The sequence below is a fragment of the Pelophylax lessonae genome (genome assembly GCF_965119305.1).
Source record: "Pelophylax lessonae genome assembly, chromosome: 5".
Taxonomy (NCBI): Eukaryota; Metazoa; Chordata; class Amphibia; order Anura; family Ranidae; genus Pelophylax; species Pelophylax lessonae.
In genome coordinates this window covers 558,862,466-558,881,407 of record NC_138772.1, presented here as the reverse complement: position 1 = coordinate 558,881,407, position 18,942 = coordinate 558,862,466, and the positions used below count along the sequence as shown (strand labels likewise).

The following is an 18,942-nucleotide window of genomic DNA, read 5'->3' as shown; positions in this document are numbered from 1 at the left end:
TTTGTGTAAAAAAATGCGTTTTCATTTTCTTTCCACATTTTTCAAAAACTTGTGGAAAGAAATAACAAGTTCAAAAGACTCATAATGCCTCAAAGAATATACGTTGGGGTGTTTGCTTTCCAAAGTTTGGTCATTTTGTGGGCGTTTCCATTGTACTGATGCTCCAGGGCCTTCAAAAGTGTAACAGTTAGCCAAGAAATTAAATGTGTAATTTATGTCCCTACAACACCTGAAGGTGCTCCTTGGATGTTGGGCCTCTGTATGTGGGCAGGCTGTGTAAAAGTCTCACACATGTGGTATCACCATACTCAGGAGCAGTAGCAGAATTTATTTTGGGGTGTAGTTGCAACCATGCATATGCCATGTGAGAGAAATAACCTGTCAACATGACAATTTTGTGGAAAAAAAAAAAGAAGAAAAAAAAATCTTTATTTTGCAAAGAATTGTGGGGAAAAAAATAAACTTCAAAAAACTCACCATGCCTCTTACTAAATACCCTGGACTGTCTACTTTCCAAAAAAAGGTCATTTGGGGATATTTGTATTTTCCTGGCATGTTAGTGTCTCAAGAAATTAGATATTTTTACCAAAGATATGCAGCATAAATAAAAATAAAAAATAAATTTTGTCCAAAATTTATGAAGAAAAATTACTAATTTGCAAAACTGTATAACAGAAACGAAGAAAAGTGCATTTTTTTTTTTACAAAATTGATGGTCTTTTTTTTCATTTTTAGCGTAAAACATAAAAAAACCCCAGTGGTGGGGAGTGGTCATGGGAGGACGTGCCCCGTGAGCCTCGTGTGAGACTCCCTCCCTATCAAGCAACCCATCCGAAAATGGACCGAGAGAGCCGCATGTAAAGAGCGGTGGTGAGATGGCGAGCTGCAGGGACCCCTTCTCTCCTACCCCGGCTAGTTGTGTGCGGTGATTGTGCACTACAGCGGAGCTGCAAGCCCGGGAAAAACTCAGGCGTCCGCCACAGGCAGTCCGACAAGCGAAGGTACCGGGACTCAAGACGTAGGACAAGCACCGCTAGCCTGCACGCACCTGAAGCCCATTACAAGGTGGGGGGAGAGAGCTGCTGTGCGGCCGGCGCGGCGGCGGGGGTGGCCACCACTGGCCCATGTGGAGTGGCATGCCCCGCGGCCGAATCCCTTGATACCAGAACCGACGGTCTGAAGGATATCCAGTCCCCGTAGATCAGTGCCGCCGACTGACCAAGCAGAAGCCAGGAGAGATCCCTACAACAGCCCCAGACAAGAGCGGCGGTATCAGCCTACCTTCTCCATTCAGTCTCCACAGCTGCATGTCTGACACAGGCAATTTGGAGAAAACACAGACCCAGAAGCACAGGACCCCCCGAAGAGAGAGTACTGGAAAGGACACTTTTTTTTTTCCAAAACCGTGATTGAAACCCCCTGATAGCTACTAAGAATTTATGAACAAAACAAAATTGCCAGAGTTCTTGGTAGTGTAACATAGATATATGGTTACATGGGGGACAAGTCTGGAAGGGGCTAAAATAGGATGTGATCTGTAAAATTGGAAACAAAGCTAATTACCTCCTATCACCCGTGGACTGATAGAGAGCAAAGGGGAAAGACTAACATAGAATTGGAACATTGGGAGAAATCAGTAAACTGTTGAACTTGTGTTGAGGGGTACATAAGCTTGGAAATATACACGGCTTGATAAAATACCCCAGAAAACGGGAGGGTGCCCTTTAGTGCTATATCACCGACCTACTTTACGTAAGATAAAGAGCTAGTATGACCCTTACAAAAAAACGCAAGGTTAAAAAGAATACTGGGAAAACCCCAGGGAAACCAGAAGGAGAGATAAGGAAATTCCTTTCTACCAGTCTAAAAACTACAACAGCAAGCAATATGGCAGAAATGGGGGACACACAGACAGATTGGGAATCTAGGGACATCATAGACTCTAGAGCTACGTCACCCCTAGAGGAAAGAGACCTTGGGTCTGATTCCAAATTCCAGAAAGAACAGTCTTTACCCTCCCCGAACGCTCAATGGGCAGCGCAAATGGCGGAATTTAGAGCCATGATTAGTTCGCTCCCCACCAAAAAGGACATGGAACAGCTAGTGAATCGGGTAGAGGAGACCCATAAAAAGGAAATTCAGCTTATTAAAAAAGAGATCCAAGTATTGTTCACCAATCAAAGAAAGGAAGATGCAGAAATTGTTGCAATAAAAGAACGGCTAGTAGTATTGGAGAGGAAGGTAGAACACCAGGGTGAAAATGAGGCTAGGCTACAGCTTCAGATGGAAGATATGGAGAATCGAAGCCGTCGCAATAATTTAAGAATCCGAGGCCTAACAGAATCATTAAAAAATACACAGTTGGAAGATTCAGTAAACAACCTATGCAAGGATATTATGGGGGCAAGTTATCCGGGTAAAATAGAGTTTGACAGAATTCATAGGGCTCCCGGCCCAATGAAGAGAGATCAGGAAAGATCAAGAGATGTAATATGCAAACTGCACTACTATGCCCAGAAAGAACTGATATTGAGGTTGGCCCGGAACACTAGAGAGTGGAAAATGGAAGGAATGACCATTCAGGTTTTTTCAGATATCTCTAAAGGAACTCTAAAAAGAAGAGCTATGCTGAAACCCATTTTGGAACTAGCTAAGCGAGAGGGATGTACTTATAGATGGGGTTTCCCGTTTACAGCAACATTTAACAGAGATGGTCGCTTCTTCACGTTGCGCAATTTTCAAGATAGGACGGCTTTTTTTGATTTCCTAGGGATACCGGCGATAGAGATCCCAAATTGGTTGGGGAAAATCAGTGGGAACCCACTTAGGGACCTCCCACAACCCCGAGAGATGGAGGGGAGGGATTAGAGCTTTAGGGTCATCATATTGGGGGCTGCGGGGGATCAGACCTCTGGGGGACTCCGGAGGTCAGTAAGGACGAGGGGGGACGCAATCCTGTTGGTAGTTGGGAGGTAGGGGCTGAGGATGGAGGGAATAGATCCCTCCGTCTGGAGCCCCCCCCCCCCCTGCATACTCTGCGGAGGAGGTCTTGGGTTTTTTTTTTTTTTTTTTTTGTGACACTGGGAACACAGGGAATATAGGGGCACAATTCCCCTTACTGAATTAAGTCACCGGAGTTTCTAAGATAAGCTTTTCTCTTTGGGTTTTTTTTTTTTTTCTTCTTTCTTCTTTCTCTTTCTTTTCACTAAGAGCATATTGAAATGAGGGATATAATCCCTATCAAGGTATTAATTTTTATAGAAGTGTTGTTGCACTTTTTATGGGTTTCTTTGATTTTTTTTTTTTTTTTTTTATGCACTAAGAGTATATGGAAATTTGGGGTATATTCTTCACTACTGTATTAATTTTTAATAGAAGTGTTATTGTAACTTTTGCTGGGTCTTTCTGTTTTTTTTTTTTTTTTTTTTTTAATTAGTATATAATAGAGCACAGAATTGAACATAGAATATGCCAATGGAGATTGTGGGAAGCTTTGGGACCAGATCCCCCAGACCCCCGCCCCAAATTAATAGACCCCTGCAAGTTAATAGAAAAAGGGAGACAGAGAGATACAGTATTACAGTGAGAAACAAGAGTGGGCTAGGACGGTAAAATGTGAAAGCTGCATACAGAATAGGTTATTCTCCTCACTGACCTCCTATTCCCCCAGGTTTTAATATTATATTCCCCCCTTTTTTTTTTTTTTTCCCTTGTTTTTACTCTTTTCATGACGAATTTAAGGGTATAATACCCCATACTAAGACACACAGTCGGTAGTAATTACCGGGCTCACTTTACGTCTATTTTGTATTTTTTTTTTTTTTTACACTGGGTTGATTTGGGGTACAATAGCCCCTATTAAGTAGAGTTTTAAGAGTTTGGAGGGGAATGGGAGATTCACACGTTATTGGGTTATTGGTATATGGGGGGATGGGTTTTCTTTTTTTTATATATTTTTTTTTTTTTGTGTGCCAATGGTTGTTTTGGGGAAGGTATGGTTAGACATCAAGGCTCCAGGATAAACTAAGATAAACATGGAGGTATGGGAGGGCAGTAACACAGAGGTATAGGAAGCTAGGGGGTTAGGTACGCAGTGAGGACTGGAAGAGAGGAAAGAAAGGGATGGCGGATATAAAGAAATAAAATAAACAAGTATATAAATAAGTATAGGGAGGGAGAAACGGGGACAGAGGGGATTGCCACAGGTATTTCCCTGAAAAAGTTAGAACACACAGGTGGCAGTAAAATGCCGTGTGTTGGAAGGATTTAAAAATCCGACCTGGGATTTGACCGGGAAGAGCTATTAGTTCTACCCGGTAGGGTAAAGATCCACAGGGAAGGGCACGAGAGTGAATGAAATAGTGTGAGGTGGTTGAATAAAAGACTGAGTGAGTGATTGAGTTGTGAGGGTTTTTTTTTTTTTTTTTTTCTCCTCTCTCTTTCTCCCCTGCCCCTCAGCCTCTGCTTACGTAGCATATTGTGATAGGTGTAAATGGAGAATATAAAGATTGTCTCAATTAATGCAAAGGGCCTAAATACACCTGAAAAAAGGCGAATATTATTAGCAGAACTCAAAAGAGTGAAGGCGAATATAGCGTTTATACAAGAGACGCACTTTAGATCGGAGAATTTACCATATCTAAAAAGCAATGTATTCCCATATATATATCACTCAACCTACCCACATTCAAAATCAAGAGGGGTATCAATATTAATTGATAGTAAGATACCATGGCGGTTGGAGGAGAAGCTATGCGATGACAGCGGTAGATATCTCTTCCAAAAAGGGAAAATAGGAGAATTGCAGATGACATTTGCTACATTATATTCTCCCAACAAGCAACAGGACAGATTTGTTGCTAAAACATTGAATGTACTCAGAGATTTTACTCAAGGCCAACTGATTTTAGGAGGAGATTTCAATACACCGCTGTCTCCCGTGGCTGATGCCTCCAGAACCAAACCTACTTCATCTGCTGGGATGTGTCGGCGGATGAGGAAGAATATTCATAAAGAACAATTGATAGATGTATGGCGTCTCCAACATCCAACTGAAAAGGAGTATACATTTTTTTCACATCCGCATGGGACCTATTCGAGAATAGATTTTTTTCTAGTGCCACATGCCCATCTCCTGGCGGTAAAACACACTGACATCGATAACATTTCATGGTCAGACCATGCAATGGTGTCAATGATCTATAACATCTCTACAGTTAAATCAACTAAACAAAGATTCTGGAAATTAAACGAAAGTCTGTTACAGATAGAGGAAGTAAGGTTAGAGGTACAAAAAGAACTTAAGGATTACTTTGATCTTAATGATCTACCTGGCTGTGCGATAGGCACGTTATGGGAGGCACACAAATCAGTGATAAGGGGAATCTTAATAAAGCATGGTGCAAGAATAAAAAGGGAAAGGAATAAACAATTACTAGCATTACTAGACAAGCTTAGAATATTAGAAACAGAACACAAAAAAAAAAAGGAAAATATAGCAGTAGGGGAATTGACTCTCTTAAGAAAGCAAATATTTGATTTAATGCATTATAAAGCTAAAGCCGCGATACAAGTATCAAAGAAAATTATGTATGAGTCAGGGAACAAATGTGGAAAAGCGTTAGCAAGATCTGTGCATAATCAAAAAGTAAGATCCTATATCCCACAAATTGTGTCTCCAGAAGGAGTAAAAAAAATATTGCCGGATCAAATAACGGAAGAATTTAGGAATTTTTATTCATTGCTATATAACTTACCGGAAATAGGAAAATCGCAAAAGGAAATGGACGATTATATGATACAATCAGGAATACCGAAACTCTCCGAGGAAGATAAAGAGGACCTAGAAAGGCATATTTCACAGAAGGAAATAGAACAGACCATAAAAAGTATGAAAAGTGGCAAAGCGCCAGGCCCAGACGGCCTGACATCACAGTACTTCCATGTATTGGCCCCCATTCTGGGACCATACATGGAGAGACTGTTTAATGAGAGAGGCCCAGAGGGAACTTTATCTAGGGATACATTAACTGCCTATTTAACGTTAATATTGAAAGAGGGTAAGGACCCTTCGAATTGCGGAAATTATAGGCCCATTTTGCTCCTGAACTTGGACTTAAAAATGTATACAAAAATCATAGCGGCAAGGATGGCAAAGGTACTCCCCAAAATAATACACTTAGATCAAGTGGGCTTTATGGCGTCGAGGGAAGCAAAGGATAGCACTACAAGAGTTCTTAACTTAATTCATATAGTCACCAAAGCAGAAACACCTTGTATCATACTGAGCACCGACGCAGAAAAGGCCTTTGACAGAGTTGAATGGACCTTTATGCAGTCGGTGCTCAAGTATATAGGAGTAGGTGAAATAATGCGGGAAAGAATAACCAGGGTATATTCTAACCCGACCGCAAGAGTAAAGGCAAATGGGGTGCTATCGGAACCTTTGAGTATAAAAAATGGCACAAGACAGGGGTGTCCATTGTCCCCCCTGTTATTTGTGCTGACATTAGAGCCCTTTCTGAATAAAGTCCGACTAAATCAGGATATAAAAGGAGTCTTGGTAGGTAAGGAACAATATAAGACTGCAGCATACGCAGATGATCTGTTGTTCACATTGACAGAGCCAGGAATATTGCTACCAGTACTCCTAGAGGAAATCAAACAATACGGGGAATTATCAAATTTCAAAATAAACTATAGGAAATCCGAAGCAATGGCTGTGGGTTTATCAAAAGCAAGTAAGGATAGATTAAAGAGCAATTTTGGATTTTCATGGGTAGAGAAAGCAGTGAAATATCTAGGGACTTATATACCCGCAAATTTAACCCAGATATATGAACTAAACTTCACTCCCCTGATTGGAGAGACAAAGAAAACTTTGGAACAATGGAGGGGAAGCCTTCATTCATGGTTTGGAAGAGGCAATTTGATTAAAATGAATATTTTGCCAAAATATTTATATATTATGAGAGCGCTCCCAGTCAAAATTCCTAACAGTTTCTTCAAAGCTATACAGGGTGTGTTTGGAGGATATATCTGGGCGGGTAAAAAACCGCGTATAGCGCGTAATACTATAACACTTCCCAAAAATATGGGTGGGTTAGCTATACCTGACCTGCGTAGATATTACCACGCCATCCATTTAAATAGGATATTGGACTGGTGGCACCATCAGGAAATGAAAAGGTGGGTCCAAATGGAACAGGCTCAAACGATGGTCTCATTAAAGAGAGCAATTTGGTGCTATAAGACACTCCCCAAATCTTTGAAAACACATCCCTTGTTGGGAAATACAATAAGAATAGGATATCAGCAGACCCTGAGACAAAACCTAACTTCAATCGATTCCCCACTATACCCGATCTTGGGAAATCCTAAATTCACCCCAGGTATAGAGAGACAGCATTTTAAAAAACTGTGGGAAACAGGACAAGATGGCATCAAAACTTTTACGAGCCAGCAGATGTGGCCCCCAATTGGTAGATTGACAGATGAGGAGGGACCATATAGGCTACTCTTATGGGAAGCATTCCAACTGCGACACTTTTTAGAGTAGCTGCCGGAACCGGAAAAATTTAAGAAACCACTGACACACTTTGAAAAACTATGCGAGAAAACAGGAGGTATAGATCGCCCACTATCTATTCTATATAAAATGCTGAACACCCCATTGGACCAACCGAATTTGAAATGGTTGGAAAAATGGAAAGCGGATCTAAATATAGAAATAACAGATATAAAGAAACAGAGCATGTTTAGGGCAATATTTAGACCAACTAAATGCACTAAAATTCAGGAAATAAACTATAAAATCCTAACGAGGTGGTATAACACACCAGTCAAAATGCATAGGTGGTACACCCAAGAATCGGACAGGTGTTGGAGATGTGGAGAAGGGGAAGGCACATTATACCACATCTTTTGGAACTGCCCAGAGATAAAGAAATTTTGGTCAGAGATTGGGGACATAATCCAAAAAGTAACAGACTTTAAAATTGAGGGAGAAGTTGCCTTCTGCCTCTTACAGATACCAGGGCAGACAGAGAGGAAATACGCAAGATCAGTACTACCACACATGATGAATGCTGAAAGAGCATGCATTCCCCAAAACTGGAGAAAAAGACAAGCCCCTTCATTGTTTGAATGGGTAAGAAAACTAGAACACATTAATAAAATGGAGGACCTAGTGCTCTCTTCACAACACAAACAGGAGCAATATAAAAAGACATGGAGAACATGGAATTTATTTATATCTTCGGATATAGGCAAACAATTGTTGGTACCACCATCTCAAAACACAGATGGAGTCCTTAGCCCCATTTGAGGGGGAGAGGAGACGTAAGGGAAGAGAGGAGAATTAATTTGAAGGTTTTTTTTTTTTTTTTTTTTGGTTGTTGTTGTCGTTGTTGTGGTTTGTATGGGGATGTGGGTTGAGTGATAGTGGGTATGAATGAAGGGATAGAGGGGGGGGGGGGGTAATTTAGATAAAAAAGAGGGGAAGGAAGGGAATGAACAGATAGAAAGAAGAAGGGGAAACAAGGACAAGAGTAGAGGCTAAGGGTCATTTAAATTAAAGCACAACGAAGTAAAGAAAGGCAAGGACGGAATGAGTAGGAACAGAAAAGGAGACTTGCTGTCTTAACAATATCTTGCCTTAGCTGATTATCCGATAAATGACCATATATCAATGAGTTGGAAATCTCGGGAGGATTCTATTAGATCCCGGAGATGAGAAAACTGATGTAGATAATGTCTCTGTAACCCATTGCCTTAATATGGTGCTATATATTCTGTAATGACTTCTTTGAAAACTCAAATAAAATGATAAATAAAAAAAAAAAAAAAAACCCCAGTGGTGATTAAATACCACCAAAAGAAATCTCTATTTGTGTGAAAAAAAAAGGCAAAAATTTCTTATGGGTACAATGTTGCAAGAGTAATTGTCATTCAAAATGTGAGAGTGCTGAAAGCAGAAAATTGGCCAGGTTAGGAAAGGGGTGAATGTGCCCAAGTACTTCATGTGTGTGTAAAGGCAGGCGTCCCAATACTTTTGGTAATATTGTGTTTTTATATATATAAATATATATATAGATATATATATAGATATATATGTATATATCTATCTATCTATATATATATATATATATATATATATATATATATATATATATATTAATATATATAAAAATAAATACTATCTATCTATCTATCTATCTATCTATCTATCTATCTATCTATCTATCTATCTATCTATCTATCTATCTATCTATCTATATAAATATATTATTTATTTATTTTTATTTTTTTATTTTATTATGGCTTATCCTATATTAAGAGTACAAGCCTGGGTCATAGAACCCATTAGCAATGTATCGCTTCATCTAATTGCCACCATAAAGTGAATTTAATTCATAAAGGAAAGCCTGCTAACGGCTATCATTGCAGCAGTGGAGGTTGAGAAACCAGAGACTGGTATATGGCCCCGGTCATAAATATTTTAGCAGAGCAGTGAAAAGCAATCCACATTCCTGTCTATTTTTTTTTTTTTTTTTTTAACTGCCAGAGCCAAAATCTGCATATAATTCATAAAACCTGATAGGATAAAGTTACATTCATAACAAATGTCTAGCAGAATGTTTACAAAAATCCAAGTCACCTAGGGGTGCATTAAAAAAAAAAAATCTTATATTAATTTGCCCAGTGAAAGAAGTAGATCTGCTCGGTGTGAATGGGGCAAAAAAAATAAAAATAAATTTATGTGCTGTTTTTCATTGATTTCTAACAGAAAATACAGCATTTGTCCACTAGATAGCGCTAAATATCATAGGAAATAATTTTAGTACTTATCACCATCTAGTGGCCAAATGCAGTATTTTCCATTTTATGTTTAAATATGCTGCTCAGTGACTGGCGTTTTTTTTTTTTTTTAATACATTCAGTTAGACGCTTGTTATTAATGTAATTTTGTCATATCAGGAATTATATGTAGATTTTGGTCCTGGCACTTACAAAAAAAAACAACCGGGATTTAGATGCACCCCCTTGGATAACAAACACCCCTAGATTATGAAGTGCAGAGGACTGATGGGACACATAAATCCCTTCTAAGAAAGGCACATTTACAAATAATGTACTTCTAATAAAATGGCCCCTTCACACCAACAGGCATGCATTGTGGGTTATATGTGGACCATGTATGTATGCATTGAGCTGTTTATGGATGGAAACATGTATGACATGCACAGGACACATTGCAGGAGATTTACTAAAACTGGAGCACACAGAATCTGATGTAGCTGTGCAGTGCGGGAAAAGGTCCTCTACTGCCAAGGATGAAGATGCCAAATAGCGCCCCCCCCAAAAAAAAATGTATGAACATATAATATCCCCAAGCCTAAATTCCTTCTGAGTTCCAAAATTCTCCCCAAACAAAAACTCCTCCTCCTCCAGTACAGCTCCTCCCCACCACTCCCCGCTGAAACCCCCAACCCAGCACAATACTTTGCCCCCCCCCAACTCCACCTTCTAAATCCTCTACCCCTCAAATTTCCTCTCTGAGCATAAATCCTTCTCCCCCCCTCCATATCCCTTTTCTAGCACAAATCCCCCCAATTTTCCCTACTAGCACAAACCACCCCCCCCCCCCCAGTACAAATCCCTCGACTCCCAAATCTCCCCTCCAAGCATAAATCCCCCCAATCTTTCCTACTACCACAGATCCCCCAATCTTACCTACTAGCACAAACCCCCTCCCCCTCCAGTTCAAATTCCCAGACTCCTAAATCCCCCCAAATCAACACCCCCCCCCCAAAAAAAAATTGCCGCCCCCAAATTTTCTTATCCCAGTACAAATCCTGCACCCCCATCCTCCCTCCAACCCTCTCCTAGCACAAATCCCCCCAATTTCCCCTACTAGTACAAATCCCCCCAATCTCCCTCCTTAGCACAAATCCCCCAATATCCACTACTAGCACAAATCCCCCCCAATCTCCGCTACTAGCACAAATCCCCCCCAATCTCCGCTACTAGCACAAATCCCCCAAATCTCCCCTCCTAGCACAAATCCCCCCAATCTCCTCTTCTAGCACAAATCCCCCCAGTCTCCCCTTCTAGCACAAATCCCCCCAATCTCCCCTTCTAGCACAAATCCCCCCAATCTCCTCTACTAGCACAAATCCCCCCCAATCTCCCCTCCTAGCACAAATCCCCCGATCTCCTCTACTAGCACAAATCCCCCCAATCTTCCCTACTAGCACAAATCCCCACCCCCCCCTTAGTACAAATCCCTTGACTCCCAAATCCCCCCTCCTAGCACAAATCTCCCCCAAATCAACATCCCCCCAAAAAAAAAAATGTTACCTCCTAAAAACAATCTTACGCCACTGCCACCCCCAAATTCCCAGTACAAATCCTGCATCCCCCATCCCCACTCTAACCCCCACCTAGCACAAATCCTCTACCCTTCAAATTTTCTCTCTGAGCACAAATCCTTCCCCCTGCCCTCCAAATCTCCCATCCTAGCACAAATCCCCCCAATCTTCCCTACTAGCACAAATCCCCCCAATCTTCCCTATTAGCACAACCCCCCCCCAAAAAAAAAAAATCCCCCTTTTTAACACAAATTCCCTTTCTAGTACCAATCCCCCACCACCCAACCCCCCCCCCCCTCCTAGCACAAATAACCCCAAATTAACACTTCCCACAAAAAATGCTGCCTCCAAAAATAAATCGTACACCACTGCTGCCCCCACATTTTCTCTTACCGGTACAAATCCTGCACCCTCCATCCTCCCTCCAACCCCCCTCCTAGCACAAATGCTCTACCCTTCAAATTTCCTCTCTAAGCATAAATCCCCCCCCCCCCCAAATCTTCTCTCCTAGCACAAATTTCCCCAATCATCCCTACTGGCACAACCCCCCTCCCAAATTCCCCTTCCTAACACAAATTCTCTCCCTAGTACAAATCTTCCACCTTCCATATCCCCCCTACAAGCACAAATCCCCCCCACCCCCAAAAATCCTTCTATAATAAATCGTATGTCACTTCCACCCCTATATTTTCTCTTCCCAGTACAAATCCTGCACCCCCCTTCCTAGCACTAAACCTCTTCTTCCTTCCCCCCCTAGCACAAATACCCTCAGCACAAATGTTTGTTAGTCTGAAGCTGCTGTCACTAGTCCTGCCAGCTGATAGGTAGGATCACTCCATGCAACCCCCCCCCCCCCCAAATCACATGATACCACTGCCCCCAGGGCAGCCGTCCCTCCTGCCCACCCCTTGTACCCTCCCTGCAGCTGTGCATGGTAGCCAATTAGCTTCTAACTTCAGCTTGTTCAATTAACCACTTTACCACCGGAGGATTTTCCTGCTTTACGTCCAGGCCACTTTTTGCAACTTGGCACTGCGCGAATTTAACTGACAATTGCGCGGTCATGCAACGCCGCACCCAAACAAAATTTACGTCCTTTTTTTCCCACAAACAGAGCTTTCTTTTGGTGGTATTTGATCACCTGTGCAATTTTCATTTTTTGTGATATTAATTAAAAAAAAGCAAACATTTTGCGAAAAAATTGACATTTTCTACATTTTAACAGTTAAAAAAATATCCAATATATTCAATTTTTGTCATCTATTTAGGCCAAAATGTATTAAGCTACATGTCTTTGACAAAAAAATTCTCAATGAGCGTATTTTTTACCGCTTTAAGACCGGAAGATTTTACCCCATTCCTGACCAGGCCATATTTTGCGATTCGGCACTGCGTTACTTTAACGGACAATTCCGCGGTCGTGCGACGCTGTACCCAAATTAAATTTATGTCATTTTTTTCCCCACAAATAGAGCTTTCTTTTGGTGGTATTTGATCACCTGTGCGATTTTTACTTTTTGAAAAAAAGAGCGACAATTTTGAAAAAAAAACAATATTTTTTACATTCTGATATATAACATTGCCAAAAAAAAATGTATAAATCAAAATTTTTTAACATTTTAGGCCAATTTGTTTTCTGCTACATATTTTTGGTAAAAAAAAATCACAATAAGCGTATTTTGATTGGTTTGTGCAAAAGTTATTGCGTTTACTAAGTGACAGATTTGTAATTTTTATTGTTTATTTTTTTTTTTACTAGTAATGGCGGCGATCTGCGATTTCTAGCGGGACTGCGACATTGCGGCGGACAGATCGGACCCCTAACCCCCACTTTTGGGGGGTACCAGTGACATTACTACAGTAATCAGTGCTAAAAATATGCACTGTTACTGTAATAATGACACTGGCAGGGAAGGGGTTAACACTGTTGGTGATCAAGGGGTTAAATGTATGCCTCATGCTTACTGACGTGTGTGGGGGGAGGGGGTTGTGTGACACAGACACAGATCGCATGTTCAGCTATGCTGAATCCTGTGATCTGTCACTGTCTGTCACATAGGAGATCCACCCGCTTTGTTTACACAAGTGGGCGGATTTCCTCACTCGATCGCCAACGATCGGGGAAGAGCGGCGGTGATCACCGCCTCTCCTCCCCTGGCCCGACTCCCGCTGTGTCTGAATACAACGGGAGCGAGCATCCAGCGGCGCACGCGCGCCACCGAGGGATGGGAGAGTCTGGTGACGTAGGTCTACGTCGTCAGACGATAACGAGCCACTTTGCCGCAGTAGAAGCTCAGTGAGCGGTCCTAAAGTGGTTAATCTTTGATAATAAAACCTGGAAGCTGATTGGTTTCTATGCAGATGTTGTGTGCTCCAGTTTTAGGAAAGCTCCCCCATAGAGAAGAATTGTGTCCTTGTGTTTAGCCCTGTGTTCATCAAAGCCGATCAATGCAGAGGAACTCACCTGGAGTGAACGAACCCCAAACCAAAGGTTCCAGTCCACAATAAACACACACAAGACACGTTCCTGTAGGCTTGGCCTGGTACCTACCTGTGCTGTTTGGAGGTCTTTCCACCTCTTGCACGGACAGCATTACGGTTCTTGTCTCATTGAGTTCCTGGAAGGTTACGGTGTACAGGCCGCTATCCTCGGGACGAAGGTCTCGTAGGAGGAGCGAGGCGTTCTCCCAGAAGAAAATGGCTCTGTCCCGGTACTTCTCCACCATAATACTGTAATCCTGGCACAGCTTCACGGAGGGCGCCAGCGCCACGTCTCCTCTACAGGGGCTCAGCTCAGAAAACGCCAGGATAGACATATTGAAGCTCCATATGACCCTCAGGTTGACCGGAGGGTGAGACAAGACGTAGGTCACCGACAGCAGCACCGATTCTCCAGCTTTGCCCATTACAGGCTCCTGGGGGACCAGAATGACATGGGCCCCGGTCACACCTGGAACGAGAGGACCGGCATCTTGTCAACCAATCAGAAAAATTATTCTGGGCTCCAATGGAATTTAAATTATTATAAGCTACACAGAGCCATGGACAGCCCCAATGAACTCATCAAAGCTTAGCAGTCTCGCAAGGGCCCCAGCCATGAGATACAAGAGCTATGGGATGGCCCACATGGTTCTACCAGTCAGGTACATGTGGAACCATTTATAACAGGCCGTAAAAAATGTCTGCCGTGATCCACTTCACTATTCCGCTCTGTGTGGGCCCAGGCACAACGTTTTTTGGGGAATCAGGTGCTGGACTCTATAAAATCCACCTGCCGACCCGCCATAGTACATATACTGCAACAGGGCGGCTCGTATGGGCATCATAACCTACCTGTACCTCGCGGCATTCTTCCAGGTTCAGGGCGTCAACACCAGTTCTGATGCACTTGAGCACAGTGGGACTTAGCAGTTGCCTGCCAATGATTCATGGCCAGGACCTGCTGATCAGCTGTGTCCAATCACAACCCAGATTAATTGAAAATCAACACAGGGCTCTGTACAGAGGGAGTGATCTCTTTGTTTCTTATCCCTGCAAAGCAAAGCAGGGATAAGAAACAAAGAGATCTTTAGTAAAAACCAGCACACATTACACATACCTTGTTTCCCGGGTTTTATATTAATTTTGTCTAAACAAAACACACTAGGGCTTATTTTCAGGGGATGTATTATTTATAAACCTTAGTTAAAGTCATTGTAAAATGATGTAATCGATTTTGTAAAAATGTTGTATAATGTGCAGTGTGTCTCCTCTTGTAACCTTATTGTAGAAAATACCTTATTGATAGCGTCGCTGGGTGCTCACATGACCTGCCTGAGCTCTTCTTCCCCACGCCGAATACAGCAGAGGGAGAGGCCATCAGCCCTGCTCTGAGCACTGCAGAGGGAGAGGCCATCAGCCCTGCTCTGAGCACTGCAGAGGGAGAGGCCATCAGCCCTGCTCTGAGCACTGCAGAGAGAGAGGCTGTCAGCCCTGCTCTGAGAACTGCAGAGGGAGAGGCCGTCAGCCCTGCTCTGAGAACTGCAGAGGGAGAGGCTGTCAGCCCTGCTCTGAGAACTGCAGAGGGAGAGGCTGTCAGCCCTGCTCTGAGCACTGCAGAGGGAGAGGCCATCAGCCCTGCTCTGAGCACTGCAGAGGGAGAGGCCATCAGCCCTGCTCTGAGCACTGCAGAGAGAGAGGCTGTCAGCCCTGCTCTGAGAACTGCAGAGGGAGAGGCCGTCAGCCCTGTTCTGAGCACTGCAGAGGGAGAGGCCGTCAGCCCTGCTCTGAGAACTGCAGAGGGAGAGGCCGTCAGTCCTGCTCTGAGAACTGCAGAGGGAGAGGCCGTCAGCCCTGCTCTGAGAACTGCAGAGGGAGAGGCCGTGAGCCCTGTTCTGAGAACTGCAGAGGGAGAGGCCGTCAGCCCTGTTTTGAGCACTGCAGAGGGAGAGGCCGTCAGCCCTGTTCTGAGCACTGCAGAGGGAGAGGCCGTCAGCCCTGCTCTGAGCACTGCAGAGGGAGAGGCCGTCCGCCCTGTTCTGAGCACTGCAGAGGGAGAGGCCGTCAGCCCTGCTCTGAAAACTGCAGAGGGAGAGGCCGTCCGCCCTGTTCTGAGCACTGCAGAGGGAGAGGCCGTCAGCCCTGTTCTGAGCACTGCAGAGGGAGAGGCCGTCAGCCCTGTTCTGAGTACTGCAGAGGGAGAGGCCGTCAGCCCTGTTCTGAGCACTGCAGAGGGAGAGGCCGTCAGCCCTGTTCTGAGCACTGCAGAGGGAGAGGCCATCAGCCCTGCACTGAGAACTGCAGAGGGAGAGGCCATCAGCCCTGCTCTGAGAACTGCAGAGGGAGAGGCCATCAGCCCTGTTCTGAGCACTGCAGAGGGAGAGGCTGTCAGCCCTGCTCTGAGAACTGCAGAGGGAGGGGCCACTGACGTCAGCCGGAAGGAGAGGAGAAGCTCTCCAGCAGGTCACGTGAGCACCCAGTGGCGCTATAAATAAGGTATTTTCCCCAATACAAAAAGAGACACACTGCACATTATATAATCTTTTTACAAAATCAATAACATGTTTTTACAAAGGCTTTAACTAGGCCTTTTTTTTTTAAAGGGCAGGGCTTATACTGCAGCCATCCCTGAAAATCACGCTAGGTCTTATTTTTGGGGAAACGGTAGTTAGGCACACATTTATCCCCTTGATCGCCCCTAAATGTCAACCTCTTCCCAGCCAGTGTCATTAGTACAGTGACAGTGTATAGTATTATCACTGATCACTGTACTAGTGATGTCAGTGGCAGTTAGTTACCCCCCCGTGTCAGTTAGTGTCAGATTTTCCACCACCCTATCGCAGTCCCATTATAAGTTGCTGATCACTGCCATTAGTATATACATAAAAAGAAAAAGAAAAATTCCAATATATACAGTATATACCATCACTTGTAGACACTATAACTTTCACACAAACCAATCAACATACGCTTATTGGGATTTTTTATTTTTTTTTCTACCAAAGATGTGTAGCAGAATACATTTTGGTCAAAATTTATAAAGAAAATAGTTTTTTTTTCTTTTTAATTGGATATGTTTTATAGCAGAAAATAAAAAATAAATTGGATTTTCGGTCTTTTTTTACTTATATAGTAAAAAAATTGAATTTTTGTAAAATCTTACCGTAAAATTCTTTTCTCTGAGTCCTCTGACAGTCGTCGCCTCTCTTAATTCTTTACAATTGGGTAATGGCTGTGCACTCTAGGAGTAAGCTAGGTAGTTATTAAACAGTTAATAACAAAAGTTTACTTAACCAGACACACCTCTAGGGGGCTGTCCTACAGACATTATCCCTCAGCTACTTCCTGTATCTTATCAGTTTCGTAGCAAGCAAACACAACCCCAAATCTATAAAAAATAGACACCAGAGGGGCGGGGGGGACGACTGTCAGAGGACTCAGAGAAAAGAATTTTACGGTAAGATTTTACAAAAATTATATTTTCTCTTACGTCCTCTGACAGTCGTCGCCTCTCTTAATTCTTTACGATTGGGATGTCCCAAAGCAGTACAAAGGTGTGAGGGGTGGGGAAAAAAAGGCAACCATAAAGAGGTAACGAAGGCCACCCTAGAAAAAATATTGCCCTTAAAGGAACTTGAAAAAACCTGGACAACAAAAAAACAAAAGAAGAGCCAAAAAACTCTTCAAAACAACTGCCGCACTAAAAACTTGCGGCCAAAAGAAGCATCCGGCCAAAAGAAGCATCCGAGGATGTCAAAACATCAAGTTTGCAAAACTTTGTAAAGGCGTGCACAGACGACCAAGTCGCCGCCTTACTCACCTGAGCCACAGAAGCCTGATGGTGAAAAGCCCAAGAGGCACTGATGGCCCCAGGGGAATGAGTCTTTACAGGGAAAGGAAGAGCCTGACCCTTAACAGCATAGGCCTTAACCACAGTCTGTCTGATCCATTTTAAAATAGTCGCTGCGGGCGCAGCTAAGCCCTTCCGAGGTCCCCCAGGAAGAACCAACAAGGAACCAACAAGGAATCAGATTTCCATATAGACTTCGTGGCAGATAGGTAAACCCTAGTAGCCCGTACCACATCAAAAGATTGCAAGGCCACTTCTTTAGGAGGCCTAGGCTTTGCACAGAGCGAAGGCCAAACAATACAATCACTAAGGTGGAAGGAAAAGACCACCTTGGGTAAAAACGACTGATTTAGTCGCAAGACTACCTTGTCCCTATGTAGCAACAGGTAGGATGAACGACAAAACAAGGCTGCTATTACGGACACTCTGCGAGTAGATGTGATAGCCACTAAGAAGACAAGCTGCTGGTGATAAAACAGGCACAGAAATATCTCTGATGTTCTCAAAAAAAGAGGTTGTGGTAAAACTGACAATACTAAAGTCAAGTCCCAAGGAGGCACCGGAGCCTTCCTTGGGGGCCAAATGGCGCATCCCCTGAATGAAGGTGCGAATCAAAGGATTGGTCGCCAGGGGGCGCTGGAAAAGGACGGCCAAAGCCGACAACTGGCCCTTAATCGTGGTCAGCGCTAAACGCTGATCTACCCCTTACTGTAGGAAGGCTAAGACCTTCGCTACCGAGAAGGCACACCGAATAAAATAGACTTTCCAGGTACGATAATAAATCTTCCTGGCAACAGCTTTACGAGCCTTCAGTAATGTAGGGATGACCGCATCCGGAAGACCCCTACCTCTTAAGACTTGGCTTTAAACAGCCATGCTGTTAAAGTCAACGACTGTAATGCCGGATGGAAGATCACCCCTTGAGACAGAAGATCGTCTCTCAATGGTAGCCGACAAGGAGGTTCGATGGCCATTTGTACGATGTCTGCATACCACAACCGGCGTGGCCAGTCTGGGGCCACCAGAACTTCTGGTGCCCCCTCGGTGATTGATGTAAGCCACTGCCGTGGCGTTGTCCGTCTGTACTCGGACTGGACAGCCCTGAAGTTGGGATGTCCACCGAAATAAGCAAAGCTTTATCGCTCGAAGTTCCAACACGTTAGGTGGAAGTAAGGTCTCCACCACGGACCACCGACCTTGCGCAGACAACTGCCCAGTACTCCACCCCAGCCCAAAAGGCTG

General features: G+C 43.4%; 1 protein-coding gene across 1 annotated transcript in view; it reads right to left on the bottom strand.

Annotated features, from left to right (window-relative positions):
* Nucleotides 1-18,942, bottom strand: part of LOC309556216 (uncharacterized protein) — a 47,469-nt gene that overhangs the window by 11,067 nt on the left and 17,460 nt on the right. The window contains exon 2 of the mRNA XM_082258617.1: nt 13,924-14,322. Within this exon, the coding sequence (XP_082114743.1) occupies nt 13,924-14,322 (399 nt within the window). The remainder of the gene's footprint in view (nt 1-13,923; nt 14,323-18,942) is intronic.